This window comes from Papio anubis, chromosome 6 (genome assembly GCF_008728515.1).
Source record: "Papio anubis isolate 15944 chromosome 6, Panubis1.0, whole genome shotgun sequence".
In the NCBI taxonomy this organism is placed as follows: Eukaryota; Metazoa; Chordata; class Mammalia; order Primates; family Cercopithecidae; genus Papio; species Papio anubis.
The window spans coordinates 95655092-95675323 of record NC_044981.1 but is presented as its reverse complement, the minus strand read 5'-3'; the positions used below and the strand labels follow the sequence as shown (position 1 = coordinate 95675323).

Here is a 20232-nt window from a genome sequence, read left to right as displayed (position 1 = left end):
TTAAAGAGAGCAATGCCTCATTTGACAGTTTATGGTGGCATTTGACCCTTCTAGAGTTAATGAAGTTGAATTTGAGTATCTTTAGCTAAGAAATGTAGATTCCTTTAATTCTTCCTTCTTTCACAGATTTTTAGGAAACCGCCTTAGTGTATTACAGGGCATTGAATTGCTTTGTTTTTCCTGTAAGGTCAAGGTTCTGATGCAGAATATACATTTTTCTCAAGCTCATGCAGAACGTTTTCCAGATAGTCATATGTTAGTCCACAAAACAAGTCTTAATAAATTCAAGAAGGTTGGCCTTATATCAAGTATAATATACACTGACTACAGTGGTATGAAACTAAAATAAGTAACAGGAGGAAAATTGAAAAAATTGCAATTTCATGGAAATTAACAAACTCCTGAACAACCAGTGGGTCAGAGAATAAATAAAAAAGGAAATAAAAAATATCTTGAGATGAATGAAAATGGGAACACAACATATAAAAATGTCTGGGTTGCAGCAAAAGCAGTTTTAATAGGAAAGTGTATAAACACTTACATTAAGAAAAAAACAAAGATCTCATATAACCCAACTTTACACCTAAAGGAACTATAAGGTAAAGAACAAACTAGACCCAAGTTTAGCAGAAGGAAGGAATTAATAAAGATTGGAGCAGGAATAAATGAAATAGAGAATGGAAAACAATAGAAAAAATCAAGAGAAGTAAAAGTTGGTTTTTTGAGAAGATCAACATAATTGACAAATCTTTAGCTAGACTAACCAAAAAAAATGACAGGGGACACAAATAAAAAAATTATAAATGGAAGAGGAAATATAATTGATACTACAGAAATATCAAGGATTATAAGAGACCCCTATGAACAATTAAATGCTAACAAATTGGATAACTTACTCTTCTGGATACATTTCCAGAACGTACAGCCTACCAAAACTGAATCATTAAGGCATAGAAAATCTGAACACATTAACAATGTGTAAGGAAATTAAATCAATCATCAAATCCCTCCTAACAAAGAAAAGTCTAATATCAGATGACTTCACTGGTGAATTCTACCAAACACTTAAAGAATTAATGCCAATCTTTCTCAAATTCTTCCAAAAAATTGAAGAAGAAGGAACATTTCCAAACTCATTTTACAAAGCCAACAATGCCCTGATACTGAAGCCAAAAAGGACACCACAAGAAAAGAAAATAACATGTCAGTATCCCTGGTGAACACAGACACCCAAATTCTCAACAAATTACTAGCAAACAAAATTGAACAACATGTTGAAAGGATCATACACCATGATCAAGTGGGATTTATCCCTGGGATGCAAGGTTGGTTCCATCCACAAATCAATACATGTTATATACCACATTAACTGAATGAAAGATAAAAATCATGTGATCATCTCAATAGATGCAGAAAAAGCATTTGATAAAATTCAACATCCTTTCATGATAAAAATTCTCAACAAATTAGTATAGAATAAATATAACACAACATAATAAAGATTACATAGGGCAGGCCCACAGCTAACATTATACTCAATGGTGAAAAGCTGAAAGCTTTCCCTCTAAGACCAGAAACAAGAAAAGAGAGAAATAGAAAAAAAATTCTCAAATTCATATAGAACCAAAAAAGAACCTGAATATCCAAAGCACTATTGAGAAAGAAGAACAAAGATGAATGCATCACACTTCCAGACTTCAAACAATATTATTATACAAAGCTATAATAATCCATACAATAACAGTACCAGAATTAAAACAGACACATACCCCAGTGGAGCAGAATAGAGAGCCCAGAATTAAACCCACGTATATATGATCAACTAATATTTGACAAAGATGCCAAGAATGCAAAATGGGGAAAGGATAGTTTTTTCAATAAATTGTGCTGGGCAAACCAGATATCTACATACAAAAGAATGAAATTGAGCCCTTATCTTAGACAACTCACAAAAAGTAGCTTGAATGGATTAAAAACTTAAATGTAAGGCCTGAAACTATAAAGTTTCTAGAAAAAAAAAAAGGGAAAAAGGTCCTTGACGTAGGTCTTGACAGTGATTTTTCAGATATGACACCGAAAACATTGACAACAAAAGCAAAAATAAATCAATGGGAGTACATCAAACTAAAAACTTCTGCATAGCAAAGGAAATGATATAATGAAAATGCAGCCTTTGGAGTGAGAGAAAATATTTGCATATCATATATCTGGTAAAGAGTTAATATCACAAACATATAAGGAACTTGTATAACTCAATAGCAAAATAAACAAAAAAGAAAAGCAGAAAAAATAAAGAAAAGAAGAAGGAAATATTTGATTAAAAATGAGCAAAGGACCTGAATAGACATTTTCCTGAAGAAGGCATACAAATGATCAACACGTACATGAAAAGGTGCTAAACATCACTAATCATCAGAGAAATACAAATCAAAGCCTCAATGAGATATCACCTTGTACCTGTTAGAATGGCTATTATTAAAAAAGACAAGAGGTAAGTTTTGACAAAGATGTGTAGAAAAGGGAAAGCCAGGCACTGTTAGTAAATTAATACAGCCATTATGGAAAATGGTATGAAAAGTCTTCAAAAAATTAAAAATAGAACTATGATACAATTCAGCAACCTCACTTCTTATATACCTGAAGGAAAAAAATCAGTATGTTGAGGAGATGTCTGCACTCCCATGTTCGTTGCAGCGTTATTCAAAATGAAGACATGGAAACAACCTAAATGTTCATTGATGAATGAGTGGATTAAAAAATATATCTATGTACAGTGAAATATTATTCAGCTACAAAAGAAGGAAATTCTGCCATTTGCAGCAAAATAAATCAACCTGCTAAGTGAAATACGCCCAATAAAGAAAGGTGAATACTATATGATTTCACTTATGTATGGAATACTGTATGAATGGATTAAAAAGTATATATATATACAATGAAATATTATTCAGCCACAAAAGAAGGAAACTCTGCCATTTGCAACAAAATGGATAATCATGCTAAGTGAAATAAGCCACATAGAGAAAAATGAATACTTACATGTAGATTACACTTATATGTAGAATCTAAAAAATGTAGAATATTCTATATGTAGAATATACATGATTTCACTTATATGTAGAATCTAAAAAAATCAAACTCATAGAAACAGAGAATGCTAGTTGTCAGGGCTTGGAGGGTGGGGGAAATGGGGAGATGTTGATCAAAAGGGTACAAACTTTCAGGTATAAGATGGATGTGTTCCGGGGATCTCATGTAGAGCATGGTGACTATAGTTAATAATATTGTATTGTACACTTGAAAGTTGCTAAGAATAATGTTAAGTTTTCACACCACACACACACAAAAGGTAATGATGTGAGGTGACGAATGTGTTAACAAACTTGTTTGTGGTATTCATTTCACGATGTACAGTTACATTAAATTTATGGTGCTGTATACCATAAATGTATACAATTTTATTAGTCAATTATACTGCAGTAAGGCTTGAGGAAAAGTTCTGATATCTATTGTTTAATATAGTTTATATTATTTTAGTTTTCCTCATGTTTACTGTACTGGACTTAGAAGAAGAAAAGGTAGACTTATCCTTCCATTCACAGTTGCTCAACTTGGTGGAGGGCCGTTAAGCTTCAATTTCTTTTTACAAAATTACAAATCTGATAGACCTCCTCTTTCAGTGTGCAGAAAGTTGGTAATATGCCTGCCAATCTGTTGGCCTAGTTCTAGGACATTCCCAAGAACAGCTTGGGCAGTCCATGCTTTGTCCAAACACAGAATAAAGCAGTGGAAGACCAAACAAAGCTGCAACGAGGGGTTGGAGCAGGTGGCACCACCTGTACCCATCTAATTCAAACCCATTTAATCTGCCACTTATATGTGAAAATCAGAGAGTGAGTCAGAGCATCAGTGAAAGGATCAAAGTGATTGTGGCACATGCCTGAAACCCATCATGGAAGATGGGCTACTTTAAATTAAAATTAGTACTACTGGTTCTGGAAATCCAGGATTTTACCCAGTAGGCTAGAACTATTTCTAAATTATCCATGCCAGTTGGAATATACTTAATCATTTACAGTCATGGATGCCATGACATAAAGGACTTAATTAAATACTTATTCTAATTTGTTGTTACCTGATTAAAATTTTCAGTGCAATGAAAATGCTTGTAAGTCTTTAAGACTTCACCTTTGATTTACAAAAAGGATAGATTGTAGATTTCATGGTTTGGGAACAACTCTCTCCATATGGAATCCTATAGGAGATTCCTTATAGAGTTACACTGAAGGAAACCCAGCCCTGGGTCCTGCGTGCTGATTCCCTTCCAGCTGCACATCACCCTGACAGCTAATGAGATGTCGACTATGGTTACTTTTCTGTGAGAAAAATGAGTTAACCAAATCCCAGGAACATTTTTGTAACTTTTTTGGGGGGTGGGGTGGATTAAGAGAAGGCCTATGACATTTCAAACCACATTTGAGGCATATTTTTAAAACTTCCCATGTTTCTACTTCATGAAATATATCAGAGAATTTACAGGTATAAAAGCTTTCTTGCCAGAATGTTTCTTTTGAGCTAAATATGACTAAAATGTGGATAAAAGGTAAAAAAGTCACAATAAATAATAGATTAAACTATAAATGAATCAAATTATAACATAATGGGGGAAAATCTTGTGAATAAATACTTTAAAATTGATTTTGGGAAGCTGATAATTCATACTATTCTTTAAAATGAAGGAAGAAATGGCCAAAATATTTAAAAAGTATTTAAAACTTCTATTAACTGAATTTTGATTCAGTATTTACCATCTAATTATTTATAGTATAAATGGGTATATTTACTGCTCAGTTCCTCTAGCCAAATTATCTTCAACTCTGGAATGTGACTCAAGATTGATATAATTTTTCTTTTAGAATATATTCTCCAACTTTTCTTGAAGTTTTTTTAAAGCTTAATTCTTTAGGAACTATATGTAATTGAATTAAATTTCACAAACATATCTCAGGAGGGTTCTTTTCCAATGCTAAAAATTTTTGAGACTTGTCTAGAAATCAAATTATACTTAGTTTTTATTAATATATATTAGATTAGATTTATTCTTGCTGTTTATTAATAAGGTAATAAATTAGAAATGAAATGACAGCAAACATTTCTATTATTTGTAGGAGTGCAGGAATGTGGAAAATAATTTCTACTTGATATTCTCTTTGCAGTTTTATTTAGTTGTGTTTTCTAGGGACTAACATTTTTCCAGTTAGAAATAAACTTTATTATTTGACTGCTGTTCAGTTACATTATCACAGGCACATGGTTTCCATCAACCTCTCAGATTAGCAAAATAAGTTGCATTATTGTCATTTAAAAATACATTTGATTCTGATATTAGTTTTTCTCTTACTCCTGTGTTTATCCTTGAGAAAACTCCTGGCAATTTCCAATGTGTGTAAGTCAAAGCCATTCTTTATAGTAAACAGGACTCCTGTTTGAGGGAAGCATCCCGAGAAGTGGGGTTATTTTAATGGACATGCTGTATTACTTTAATCTAACCCTTTCACCATCTGTTCTTCCCATAACAGTGAATGAAAAAAAAGAACATATTTTATGTTTCAGGGTTACATTAGTAAAAGAAAAAAAGATAAAAGTGATTTAAAAGCATGCATATGTTCTTAGTACAATGCAGTCTGCATCTGTGATTTTTTTTTTTTTCTCATGGTTCAGACACAAATCAAGAGGAAAGCTGCTCATGCCTGATAGAGTGAAAGTTTTTCATGAAAAACAGGACTTTACCAGAAGAGGGTCTCTTTATATATTTTACAGCTATAAATGATAAAAACCTCAATGAGCTGCCAGAATAAAAATAGATAACTGTGACATCTATTGTTAGAACATCTGGCATTTTTCCTGGGCTGGGTGGTTGCTGCCACATCCAGATGAATGCAGAGCACCTGTCTGGAACATGCTGTTGAAGCAGGAATGAATCTTATGACCGTAATTAAAAGAAGAATATCTATGGGTGTACTTGTGGTAGGAGACTGTTTGAGTGATTAGAGGACATACGTAAGGGTGTGTGGGGATTAAGGGATGTAGAGGATGGAGAAAGTCCCCTTTGTAAAAAGATGCTTGGGAACCTGAAATCTATTACTGCATAGAGGGTAGGACACTGTTGTCTTTATTATCTAAGTACAGTATATCAAAGCATGGGACAGTGAAAAGAGTAAGGGTTCTGGAATTACATGTCCCCTCTTAAACTTCGTAATTCTGCAACTTTGGGCAAAAAAATTTTTTTGAACCTTATTTGTTATGTCTGTAAAGGGATTAATAATATTGTAAAGATGTTGTTAGCATTTAATAAAACAATGTCTAAGGAATCTGCATAGTGACTAATGCATAGCAAGTGTTTTATAATGGTAACCATTGCTGTGATGGGTATTAGTTAGCATAAGAAGATAATATAGTAAGTTGCTACTTAATAAGTCACAGTTCTTTTCCTTTTTCCTAAATAACCTATTTACTAAAGGAAACAGTAATGTTTTCCTTCTTTGAACTCCTAAACTATTTTGTTTTCCTCTCTGTTCAGGTCTTTGCCTTTTCTAAATTGTATTAAAGTCATGTGCTGTTCATTGTTTATATCCCTCTTAATGTGAACACCTTGAAGGTGGGGCTGTATTTCTCCTATCACCTGGCATGCTGCCTTGCAAATAGCAGTCACTCAATAAATATTAGAATGAATGTTAGAATGAATTTTTGTAAATAGATCCCATTGGGTGCATATTAAGCCCCGAGGGATGGCTCAGGTCTTTAACCTGGTGAACTATCAGTCTCTTCTAGAAGGAAGGATTCTGTTATAAGCTGAATTCCAGAGGAGAGCTGGGGGACTGTGGATGTCATCTGAAATCCAGTTTTGGCAGTCATTTGAGCTCTTTGCTTGCCAGCCTCAGTCCACCTTTGGTGGATGGCATTTGGTTGCATGTTTCATGAGAACAAGAGCATCCATCATCTGACTCATATTTTAATTTGCAAAATGAATGCTTGTTTTGAAAATTAAAACTTAAATATGAAATTGAGGTAAATTAAGGTGCATAGTATTCAGAATGACAAAAAATTTTCTAAGAAGAAAGAGGTTTCAGCAAAATTAAAGCTAGATTTTCACTGAACTTTCTTACTTGATTGGCATAATCTAATGAAAATAAAGGAATCATTCAGTTTCTCAGCTTCAAATATAGGAGAAAACATTGTTATCTTTTCAAAGAAAGAAGAGCAAATACTCTCTAACTCATAAAGCATGACTGTTTTACTTAAAAATAGTGTCAATACCAAGAAAGGCTAGGAGAACCATCCACAGGCTTGCATTAAACCTAACTGACCACGATTCTCCCTCCTCTCCACTCTTAAGACACGTCTTTAGGCTCTTAATCAAAGTGTAAATGATAAAAACTGTTGGTACCAAACTACTTTCCAGCTTTGAAAACTGCAGTATTTGGAAGAAAAGGCCCCAGTATTTAGATGACTGGCTAGTGGCCTGATTTCTTTCTGCAGTTGGGAATATTGATTTTTTTTAACACTTTAACATATATATCTTATCTTTTACCTCCCTATAAGATGGTACTGAAAACATGGTTTTTCTAGACAATATAGTCTATGGCAGAAAATAATTTTTACAAGATGGTAACCACTTCTGTTTACCTAAGTGAAAGTGATTAATCAATGACCTTTACTTGACACATGCATATCTGTACCATTTGTATTTTTCAGTGCTGTTATATGTATTACTTATTTGATTCTTACTGCAATCCTATAAGGTAGTGTGTTCCTGTTCTACAAATGGGAAAACCAAGGCCCAAGAAAAGTGATCCTTTGCACAAGTCATATCAAATGGCAGTAGATCAGGATGTGCCCATGTCTGAATCCAAGGTTTATTTGTACTGAAATTCCTGGTTGATAACTTTATATTTTCATATGCAAAATATTAATAGTCAGAAATAAAAACACAGGTATTTAAACAATTAAATTATAGCTTTATTAAAACAAGTTTCCATTTCTTCAGAAAAATGTTGTTTAAGAAAAGGCTTTGTCCGAAATGATTCTATAAAAATAAGATATAAGTTTACTATATGGGATTTTTCTGATGTTCAAATATTTATTTTAAAATGATTACATACTTCAAGAAAAGTTGCAAGAATAGTATAATTGTACACTAGGTTCACCAGTGCTTAGCATTTTGCCACATTTGCCTTATCATTTTTTTTCTCTTTCCCTTCCCTCTGCCCTCATTATTATTTATTTTTTTGAACCATTTTAGAGTAGGTTACATATATCATGCCTCTACCTAAACCTTAATACATCGATGTGTATTTCCTAAGGACAAGAATAGTCTCTTATATAACCACAGCACAATTATCAATATCAGAGTATTTAACATTCATAAGATGATTTTTATCTAATCTTACAGGTGTAAGATGTAAGATTTCTCCAGTAATGTCCCCAATAGCATTTGTTATTTCCTCTCTAGTACAAGACTCAGTCCCGGAATCTATATTACATTTAATTTTCATGCCCCTTTCATCTCCTTTAATCTGAATAGTTCTTTAGCCTGGACTTTTCTTTCATGTTATTGGCATTTTTGAAGAACACAGCCCAGTTATTTTACAGAATGTTCTTCAGTTTGAGTTTGTGTGCTGCTTCTTCATGGTTAGATTCTGGTTATACATTATCCACTGGAATACTTCATCAGTGAGGTTGTGTCTTCAGAGTGTCTGTCACATCCAGAGGCACATAATGTCCATCTGCTCTGACTTGGTTGGTGATGTTAATTTTGATCACCTGGTGAAAGTATCATTTGGTTTCTTTACTGTATAACTTTTTTTTTTGCCTTCTAATTAAAAAGCAATCTGTGGGGAAACCCTTTAAGATCATAAAAATAGCCTATTTCTCAACAGTTCTTCTCCGAGATTTATCATCCATGATCATCTGTGCCCAAATAAATCTTTACCGAGGTGATTGCAAAATGTTTATTTTCTAACTCAACTACTCCCTCCATATTTATCAGTTGGCACTCTCCTGTAAGGAAGATTCGTTTATGTTTCCCTATTTATTAGCTAGTTTGTTTATCAGTTTGGACCCATGGGTTTATTTAGTGGGTTACAATTTATTCATTACTGTCATTTACTTTTGCTTAAGTTTTTCTGTATTTGGCCAGAGGGATTTCCTTCCAGCTGGCTCCTGTGTCGTTTTGATATGTCCCTATCATTCCTATGTAAAGCTATTCAAAACTGTGGATCTCATAGGTCTGGATATGTAGCTTTTACCTACAGAATTCTGTATTTAATTTACATAATTTGTAGTTGCCTATTTTCCCCAAAGGTTATTTAAAAGTTTTTTTTTGGGGGGGGGGTCTAAGGGTTTTTTTTTAAATTTTGTTTTTAATTTCCATTTTTATGCATTGTGATCAGAGGGTGTTGTTTATATTTCTATCCCATGAAATTTGCTGAAGTTTTCTTTGTGACCTAATATTTGCTCCATTTTGATGATTGGGCATCTACATCAAGAAGGTTTCTTCTTTATTATCAGTATTTGAAGTGATATATAGCCATACAATTTAACTGATTGGTTTTCGTTTTTTTTTTAAGCCTTCTGTAGTCTTTATTATTTTTAAAATTCACTTTACTCTGTTACTGAGAGTGGTATGTTAGTCTTTTATTTGTCAGTGTTTCTATATCTCCTTTGTATCTCCTATAGCTTTTGCTTCAAATAGATGGCATTGCAATGTTATTTGATGCATAAATATTCATAACATTTCTACCTTCATTGTGAATTCTGGCTTTTAGCAACATAAAATGTCTTTTGTTATGTTTGTTTTATTTACTGCTTTTTTTTAAGGCTAAATTCTACTTTGCTTGGTTTTACAATCCAAACTCTTGGTTTCTTATTGTCTACATTTGCTTTGTTTATGTTTGCCTTTTCCTTTATTTTTAGCCTTTTGAAACTGTGTTTCAGGTATGTCACATGATCAGTATAGAATTGGGTTTGTTCTATAAATTATCAGAAAATTCTTTTTTAAAATTTGTGATTTAAGCCAATTCACATTTATTGATGGGCTTGATATGTTCGATTCAATGCTGTCATATTATTTAATATTTACTGTATGCATTATGCTATATTTAATGTGTTTTCTTGATTTGTCTATTTTTCTGTTTTTAATCAAATTGTAATTTTGATATATTTCTAAATTAAAATGCAGGTATCACAGAAAGTACCCATTTACTCATTATCTGGTTTCCCCAGTGGTAACATCTTGCAAAGCTGTAGTACAGTATCACAACCAGGATATTGCAGTGTTACTATCATCATATAGAACAATTTCACTACCACAAGGATTCCTCATGTTGCCTTTTTACAACCACATCTACCTCTCTCCTGCTCCTGCTTTTGTCATTAGCCTCAGCAAGCACTAATCTGTTCTTCATATCTGTAATTTTGTCATTACAAGAATGTTGTAGAAATGGAATCATACAGCCTTTTGGAATTGACTTTTTTCACTCAGCATAATTCACCGGAGATTCATCCACATTGGTGCATGTATCAATAGTTCATTTCTTTAATTGTTGTTTTTGGTTATTAAAAATAAAGCTATGACAACTCAATAACAACAAAAGCAACTCAATTAAAAAATGGGAAAAGGACTTGAATAGACATTTCTCCAAAGATTTACAAATGACCAATATGCATGCGGAATGATGCTCAACATTGCTAATCATTAGAGAAATGCAAATCAAAACTGCAATGAGACACTATCTCACACACATTGGGATGGCTACCACTACTACTGCTACTACACACGCACACACAATAACAAGTGTTGGTGAGGATGTAGATAAATTGGAACCCGTTGTACTATTGATAGGAATGTAAAATGGTGCAGCTTCTGTGAAAAACAGCATGGCAGGTCCTCAAAGAATTCAAAATAGAATTGTCATATGATGCAGCAATCCCATTTCTGGTTATATACCCTAAAGGATTAAAAACAGAGTCTCAAAGACGTATTTGTACATCCATGTTCATAGTAGCTTCATAGCCAAAGGGTAGAAGCAACCCAAATGTCATCAATGGGTGAATGGATAAGCAAATTGTGGTATATACAATAGAACACTCTCCAGTTTTAAAAAGGATGGAAATTTTAACACCTGTTTCAACATGGAAGAACCTTGAGAACATAATGCTAAGTGAAATAAACCAGTCACAAAGAGACAAATACTCTACAAATTTCCTTATGTGAGGTACCTAGAATAGTCAAAGTAATAGACACAGAAATTAGAATGGTGTTAGGAACCGAAGGGAAGAGGGAATGGGGAGTTATTGTTTAATGGGTACAGAGTTCAGTTTTGTAAAATGAAGAGTTCTGGAAATGAATGGTGGTGATGGTTGCATGGCACCATGCATGTACTTAATGACACTGAACTGTATACTTAAAAATGGATGATAGTAAATTTTATGTTATGTGTATTTTGCCACATTGAAAAAGAAAGGAAACAATTAAAGTGGACTTGGAAGTGCAGAGAGGTAGTTGCTATAAGTATTTGTGTGCAAGTTTTATATGAATATAGTTTTTATTCCTCTGGGATAAATGTCCAGGATTACATGTGGTAATTGCACATTTAGTTTTTAAGAAGTTGCCAAACTGTTTTCTAGAGTAAGTACACCATTTTATATTCCCATCAGCATTGTATGAGTGATCCAGTTTTCCTACATCTTTGCCAGCAATTGGTGTTGTCATTATTTTTTATTTTAGCCAACCTGATAGGTGTATTGTGATATTTCATTGTGGTTTTAATTTGCATCTTCCTAGTCACTAATGATGTTGAACATCTTTTCATATGATTATTTGCCATCTGTATATCCTACCCAGTGAAGTGCCACTTCATATCTTTCACCGTTTTTTGTTGTTCTTGTTGAGTCTTGGGAGTTCAGTATATATTCTAGAGGCTAGTCCTTTGTTAGATATGTAGTCGGTAAATGCTTTATCCCTTCCTATAGCTTGTCTTTTCATCCTCTTAATGGGGTCTTTTTTATTTATTTATTTTTGAGACGGAGTCTCGCTCTGTCACCCAGGCTGGAGTACAGTGGCCGGATCTCAGCTCACTGCAAGCTCTGCCTCCCGGGTTTACGCCATTCTCCTGCCTCAGCCTCCCGAGTAGCTGGGACTACAGGCGCCCGCCACCTCGCCCGGCTAGTTTTTTGTATTTTTAGTAGAGATGGGGTTTCACCGTGTTAGCCAGGATGGTCTCGATCTCCTGACCTCGTGATTCACCCGTCTCGGCCTCCCAAAGTGCTGGGATTACAGGCTTGAGCCACCGCGCCCGGCCGATGGGGTCTTTTTTGGAGCAAAAATTTTTAATTTTGATCTAGTTTAATTTATCTTTTTTTTTCTTTTATGGATTCTGTTTTTGTTTTCAAGTCTAAAAACTCCTTACCTAGTCCTAGACCTTGACGATTTTCTTTTATGTTATTTTCTAAAAGTTTTATAATTTTATGTTTTACATTTAAGTCTGTGAACCTTTTAAGTTATTTTTTTATATAAGCTGTGACACTTAGGTTGAGATTTATTTGATTTTTGCCTATGAATATCCAATTACTCTAGCACCATTTGCTGAGAAGTTTATGTTTCCTTCACTGAATTGTCAAAAATCAGTTGAGCATATTTGAAGTTTGTCACATTTTCTGCCTCCAAGTAATGCTGATAGTATGGGTAATGTGTGACTTAATTTGTGCTTCTTAATGACTTTATAGGTTTTGAGGGCCGAATGTGTGGACAGATCCAGATTACAGTGGTTGCCATTATCCTTCAAACTCAGAAGCCTCTAGAATGCAATAATTTATTGACCAAAAGGCAGCATGTAATTCCTAATGAAATTGTGTCATAACGGGATACTTGGAGGAAAAATAGGCATTATAGTAAAATTATAATTTACACAATAACTTTCTTTTTATAATTATGACAATAAAAATTTGTAGACTTGGATTATTGTTCTCAATAATTATTTTCTTCCAATAACTGAGATGTAGGGACAAGCACAGGACTCAAACATTTCAACACTAAAAAGGATACCGAATAGTTATTATATTGTAAAGAGTAGTAGAGCTGAAAGACAAGTTAGATAAAGTCTAATCTAACCCACTACTGCATTTTTATGCAGTATTCATTCATTGCACCGCACACACTACATATATTGGCCGGCTGCCTTCCTCTCTTTCTGCCTTCTCTCTTTTCTCAAATATATAATGAATACCTGAAACATTTTGGATCAAGTAATGCGGCTGTAGTGTCCTCAACAGAGTTTACACCAAGTGCAGTTCATTTTAAAGGGATGAATGTGGCTCAGAGTTTTGATGGTGCCCACTGGTGTAAATTTATAGGTCTTGAAAAAAAAGGTTTACTGTGAGGTTTTTCCTCTGTATCTCCTAAGCAGTGTGAGGTCTTGGACTAACTGAACCACCCAACTTCCGCCTGCTTGAATATCTCAGGGCAATGCATTTGGTGGTGTTGTGGTTTCCTGCCTATTGACAAGAGGCTTATCCTTCAAATTCTTCTTTGGGTACTCTTGAAATGTATACCTCCTGTATGCCCAGGTTGTCTCTTGTTGAATTTTCATTTGATTGAAGGACAGAATGTTCTTCTCTGTTGCGCCAATAGCACTTTCCCATACACACTCAGGGAAAGCTTTTCCCCCTCTTAACAGGGCTCAAAAGTCTTGACTGGAGTACCTCAGAAATAGACCTAGTTTATACTTTTATAAAAACAAGCAGAATCTGGGCAACTCCTAGCTTGGAATAACACTGATGGTCTGAGTTTCTCTGAGGCAAGCACATGGATGGTACTCTCAAGGAACACATGTACATGTATAGCACTTGGATCCCCACTCAGTAAGGTGAGGAAGCGCCAGCCCTGCTTTGGTGAAAGTGAAGGTGGTATCTTGTGAAAAGAGAGTCTGGGTTCACTGGGAGAAGAGGATGATGGCATGTGGAAGGCATGATATAGGATCTGAGTCCCAGGATGCCTTGATGTCTCCTATCCTACAACCCTGCAGGGAGAGAAGGTGGATTTTTAATTTTTTTTTCTTGATGGAATATGGTGATAGCCCATATGTGCATATGGAAAATAATTAAAGTAATAATTAGAAATGGCAAAGGAAAAATTTCGACCTGGAATTTGCACAGGACTCTGTTCTGAGCATGCTATATTGGCATACTTTGGAGGTTCCCCAGAGGAACCTGTGTAGTTCATCTCTCTGTCCCCAAGAGCCCTTGGCTGAGATGCCTCTTTGTACTGAAATGGGAAGAGCCAGGATTCTTATTCCCACAGGGTGGGCCTACTGGTAAGGGGAAAGTTTGTTTTGTCCTGTGAAGTTCTCATCATGGGTGACAAGGGAACAGCAGTGGAGACTAGGAATTTTTCTTCTTCCCTCCACAACACCACACATGCCCACCCCTGTTTATTCTGGGGTAAGAAATAAAAGTCTAAAATGGACTTGTATTTTGATTCCTGGGACTGTGAAACAGTTTCTCCTCCTTCTTTGCAAATCTCCCTAACATTGGATCATCTTTTCTCTCCTTTCTTCCTTAACAGTGTTTTATCTGAAATGTAAAATCATGGTTTTAAGTGCAGGCTTTGAGACCAGATAGACTGTGTGGTGGCTGTAGCATCTTATTAAAACTTGTAGTAATGTCCTTTCTTCCTCTATTAAATGGAGCTATATTATGTTCAGGTGGTTGTGAGGATTAAATGATGAAATGTATATGGAATGATTAGCATATTGCCAGACACATAGTAAACTCTCAATAAATGGCATCCATCTTTATCATAGTAGGTAATCTCTTTACAGTACCTAGAATTGTTTGGCATTAGGCAACCCAAAACTGGTAAAAATTATTATTATATTACTGATTTTAGTGGCTCATGAGGGCCTTCAAACTGAGCAAACTTCTGAGGGAGATCTACCAAGCATTTTATATTTTCTTTCAAAACCTGACCAAATAGTCTGGGAGTAGATAAGCCATTTAATTCCAACAAGGCACAGCAATGCCTGTGGCTTGTTATTTTCTGGTGACCCTATGCATATTTCAAGTTGTATCTTCTAAACAAGAGGCAAATGCTAGTGAATAGGCCTAGCTCTTATGTGGGACAAGACTTCTTAAGAGTTACATTGCAATTGAATTATGTAAGCACTTATTAACTATTCTGCCATCTATCCAGCAGGGCCTTCAGAGAGTTAACAGTCAAGTATGAAGATTAAGTTTCAGGACATTGGTGCCTTAAACCTTAGGTTTTTGTTTGTTTGTTTTAATTAAGAAAAAATGTAGGCTGGGTGTTGTGGCTCATATCTGTAATCTCAGCCCTTTGGGAGGCTGAGGTGGGAGAATTGCTTGAGCTCCAGAGTTCAAGACCACTTTGGACAACAAAGTGAGACCCTGTCTCTACCAAAAATTTAAAAATTAGCTGTGCATGTTTGCACACCTGTGATCCCACCTACTCAGGAGACTGTGTTGGGAGGGTTGCTTGAGCCTAGAAGATGGAGGCTGCAGTGAGCCGTGATCACGCCACTGCACTCCAGTCTGGGGGACAGAGCCAGATCCTGTCAAAAAAAAAAAAAAAAAAAAAGAAAAAAAAGAAAAAAAATATGTAGAAAGCAAATAGAAATAAAATATGGAACTTACTTGGAATCTCTCTCTGGCAATACTGTCAGGGTAGATGAAGAACCTGGGTTTGAATAATCTTCATTCTGTCACCTGCAAACACTGTGGCTTTGGGCAAATCACTTTCTCTCTCTGAGCCTTAGCTTCTCTATCCATAAACTGGGGATACTAATAGTGCCATTAAGGGTTTCCTATAGGAGCTACGTGGATAGTTCATATGAGGCACTTCATTCAGGGCCTAGTACTTCAGTCGATGGTTTTCATTATTATTTTTATCTCCTGTTTTCAGCAGCCAAAAGGATTTTCTTTGGAAGCATCATAATGAATTAAGTAATTCCAAGTTAGGTGTGCACACCTAACTAGTTGTGCACCAAGCCGTGATGCCAAAGCAACGGTTATTTTGACGACCTCAGGACAATTAGACCTTAAGGGTGCTTGCAGAGTAAATAAAAGCTGTTTTTTGTTTGTCTGTTTGTTTTCGCTTACTGATTGATCGATTTTTGAAATGAACTTTTCTCCCCTACTCGGTTTCAGTATTCGGGATTTCACACGGAAAGATCGGAATCTGATCATGACAGCCAGTGGGGCGGAAGTCCCTTGACCGACACGGCCTCTCCGCAGCTTCTGGACCCCGCCGACAGGCCTGGCTCCCAGCACGACGCATCGTGCGCCTACAGACAGTTCTCGGACCGCAGCTCTCTTTGCTATGGCTTTGCGCTTGACCATTCCAGGCTGGTGGAAGAGAGGCATTTCCATACCCAGGCCTGTGAAGGAGGCCGGTGTGAGGCAGGCAGGTACTTCCTGGGAACGCCGCAGGCCGGGAGGGAGCCCTGGTGGGGCTCTCGCGCAGCCTTGCCCCTGACCAAGGCCTCCCCAGAAAGCAGAGAAGCCTATGAAAACAGCATGCCTCACATCGCTTCAGTCCACAGGATCCATGGTAAGAGCAGGCGAAAGGGTTCCCGAACTCCAAGCTTTAGGCCCCGGGCAGGTTCATCTTATTGTGACACTAGAGTGAATGACCAAATAGTTCTCTTCTTTGATTTACAAATCAGAACCCATGGGATTTTTTTAAAAAGTTCACTCTGTTATGAATTTTGCTAGTATTTGCCAAATACATTTAGTTTTGACAAGTGAATAAAAAGATTCCTATTTTAAACATCAGAAAGTATTGAAATTATGTAGTTTATTATTGAATATGTCTATTGAATTCGTAGTGTGTACGCATTTACATTCCTCGTGCATTATTTTCTTTTGTATTTGCATGCTTCAAATGTGGACTTGAACAGTCTGTAGGCTCATTTGGTCATAGCAGTGTTTCTGAATGAGGGCACTATTGATATGTTGGAGATGGCCAGTCTTTGTTTTATGGACAGTCACACATATCACAGATGTTTAACCTTTCTGGGCACTAAATGCCAGTAACTTCCCGTTCTTTCCCCATCATTATGACAACCCACAATGATGATCCCGTGAGTAAAGGATGAAGCAATATGTAGAATGCACTGGAATTTTCACCTTGGGATAATTATACAGCTTTATAAACACATTGAAATGGGCACCATAGCTAAAGCCTTGATTGTTGCTAATGCTTCCCTTTGTTCATTTCAAAGTAAACTGGTTAAGGAGAGTTCATTCCGTCCATTCCAAGGTTGGGTCCAGACCGGTCTTTGGAATCCTTCCTATTTCATTAAAAGCCAGTGACATTAGGATTGATCTGAAGGCCCCAATACTACTACTTTTGTCTTTAGAATGAGAAATGTGCTAGGCAATATTCTTTCCATTAATAAACCTTCCTGTCAAATACCACTCAGAAGCTGAGTAATTTTAATCTGTTTCTATTCTTGCTTTCTATTTTTCTGATTTTACTTTGAGTATCCCTAGTTTGGTCGACTGGTAATGGAAACCCAGAGCAAAGGGCAATTACTCGCCAAAGAATAGAGTTAAGTGAAAATCCTGGCTTAACCTACAGGGTCTGGAGGAAAATATTAGAAATAAAACAAGAAGAAAAGAGAAAAGGAAAGCAATGAGTAGTGTGATCCAGGCTTTCTCTGCTGATTAAGCAATTTACAGCTTTCATATATTCCTACTTGTTTCTCTTCTCTCTTTTTATATTGACTTCAGACTGTTTTGAGAATAATTTGGTTTATGGAATATACTTTGGATGCACTACTCCTCCATATTTTATTTCTTTCCTTATTGTTTAAAAAAATTTTTTTCTTGAGACAGAGTTTCGCTCTTGTCGCCCAGGCTGGAGTGCAGTGGCACGATCTCGGCTCACTGCAACCTCTGCCTCCTGGGTTCAAGCAATTCTCCTGTCTCAACCTTTCTAGTAGCTGGGATTACAGGTGCCTGCCACCATGGCTGGCTGATTTTTGTATTTTTTAGTAGAGATGGGGGAGATGGGGTTTCACCATGTTGGCCAGGCTGGTACTGAATTCCTGACCTCAGGTAATCCACCCATCTGGGCCTCCCAAAGTGTTGGGATTACAGATGTGAGCCACCATGCCCGGCCTTATTCTTTACCTTACTTCAAAAACAATCTAAGGTACCTGAGTTACTATATGATTACCTGTGAAGCTGAGATGTTTACCACCAAATTTGATGAGATGATATTTATGTTTTATTTGGGCAAGATTGTATCTATACCTATAATCTTCATTTATATCCATCCATGCTTACATATATATCTATGTGAATAGATGTATATTTTTAACCTTCAAATACTCTAAAAATGAATATTAGAGCTTTATTGTAACTGTACTTAAGATATATTAGGGCTTTATTTTAACTCTACTTAAGATATATTTAGCAATATTAACATTTTAGGTTAATTATTTGGAAGTGAGAGAATAGTTCAGCCTATATAATTATTTCCCTCAAATCCAATTGAAAACATTTTCCAAGCATCAATTTAATGTGACAGTGCTCTAGTGAATAACGTAAACCAAATTCTATGCATCCTCCTCTTATTTCCAGTCAGACAAGTCTAATAACATATATCCATAGAGAAGTATAAACACACTTTACCATTTTGCTAATTGTAATTCACAACGAACAAGGTTTATCTTCTAAGAAACTTGTTATAAACTTGGTCTGCATTTAAAATTCACTAATTTTATATGAATCCAGTACAGAGAGTTGACACTGTATCATGTGAGCCTGTGCCTGTTTCAAATATTGGTGCACATATTAAAAATGAAAGATATAAAGTTTATTTCAATAGGAAAATGAAATATATTTATTTTTGAGGGTGAATTCTGAGATCACTTACTTTGGACTTTTTCTAATTTCTAGGGCGAGGTCATTGGGATGAAGATAGTGTGGTCAGTTCTCCAGATCCTGGGTCGGCCAGTGAATCAGGTGATCGATATCGTACTGAGCAGTATCAAAGTAGCCCACATGAACCCAGCAAAATTGAAACTCTTATAAGAGCCACCCAGCAAATGATTAAAGAAGAAGAGAACAGATTACAGCTAAGGAAAGCCCCCTCAGACCAACTGGCTTCCATTAATGGGGCAGGGAAAAAACACTCCCTCTGTTTTGCAAACTACCAACAGCCCCCACCAACAGGTGAAGTCTGCCACAGCTCTGCTCTTGCCAACACTTCACCCTGTGACCACATCCAGCAGAGAGAGGGAAAAATGTTGAGCCCCCATGAAAATGACTATGACAACAGTCCCACCACACTATCACGGATAAGTAGTCCCAATTCGGATCGCATTTCAAAATCCAGTTTGATCCTAGCTAAAGACTATCTGCATTCGGATATATCTCCTCATCAAACAGCAGGAGACCACCCTACTGTCTCTCCAAACTGCTTTGGCTCTCACCGGCAGTATTTTGATAAGCATGCTTACACATTAACTGGATATGCCCTGGAGCACTTATATGACAGCGAAACCATTAGAAACTATTCCTTGGGCTGTAATGGCTCACACTTTGATGTAACTTCCCATCTAAGGATGCAACCAGACCCAGCACAAGGACACAAGGGAACATCTGTTATAATAACCAATGGAAGCTGATGTTTTGCTGAAATATTTTGTTCTTTAAGGATCTCTGAAACGTATTTATAGTTTAATACCCCATTACCAGCATTTACTATGCCACAGATTGTTAGAGAGGGTAACTTAAGTTACTGGGTATTTGATACGTGTTCCTATAAAATCAAAGAAAACATAGCACTAGCATTCAGGGTTATACACAGAAAATGAAGCTAAATTGAATACACAAATTTCCCCTCTAATTATATGGGAACCAGAAGAGATAAATTTTGAATAGAAAAATATTCATGTAGATCAAGTGTACATATATACCACATGAGAGGACTGATGAATGACAACATTGCATTGTGACTATCCAGTGATCCTCATACACACAAACTATTACTTACAAACTGCGGTATACATTTTACATATGGAAATATAGGCTATGTAATGTAAATACATAAAAAATGGGTAATTTTCTTGGACTCTATCACACTAAACTTCTTTTTTTTTTTTTTCTTTTGAGAGGGAGTCTCGCTCTGTTGCCCAGGCTGGA

General features: G+C 35.9%; 1 protein-coding gene across 2 annotated transcripts in view; it reads left to right on the top strand.

Moving 5' to 3' along the window:
- The window catches only part of SIM1 (SIM bHLH transcription factor 1), a 75151-nt gene extending 54919 nt beyond the window's left edge, over nt 1-20232 (top strand). For both annotated transcript variants that reach the window (XM_003897950.5, XM_017958153.2), the window contains exons 11-12: nt 16225-16627; nt 18985-20232. In XM_003897950.5, coding sequence (XP_003897999.1) covers nt 16225-16627; nt 18985-19715 — 1134 coding nt within the window. In that variant the 3' untranslated portion in view covers nt 19716-20232. The remainder of the gene's footprint in view (nt 1-16224; nt 16628-18984) is intronic.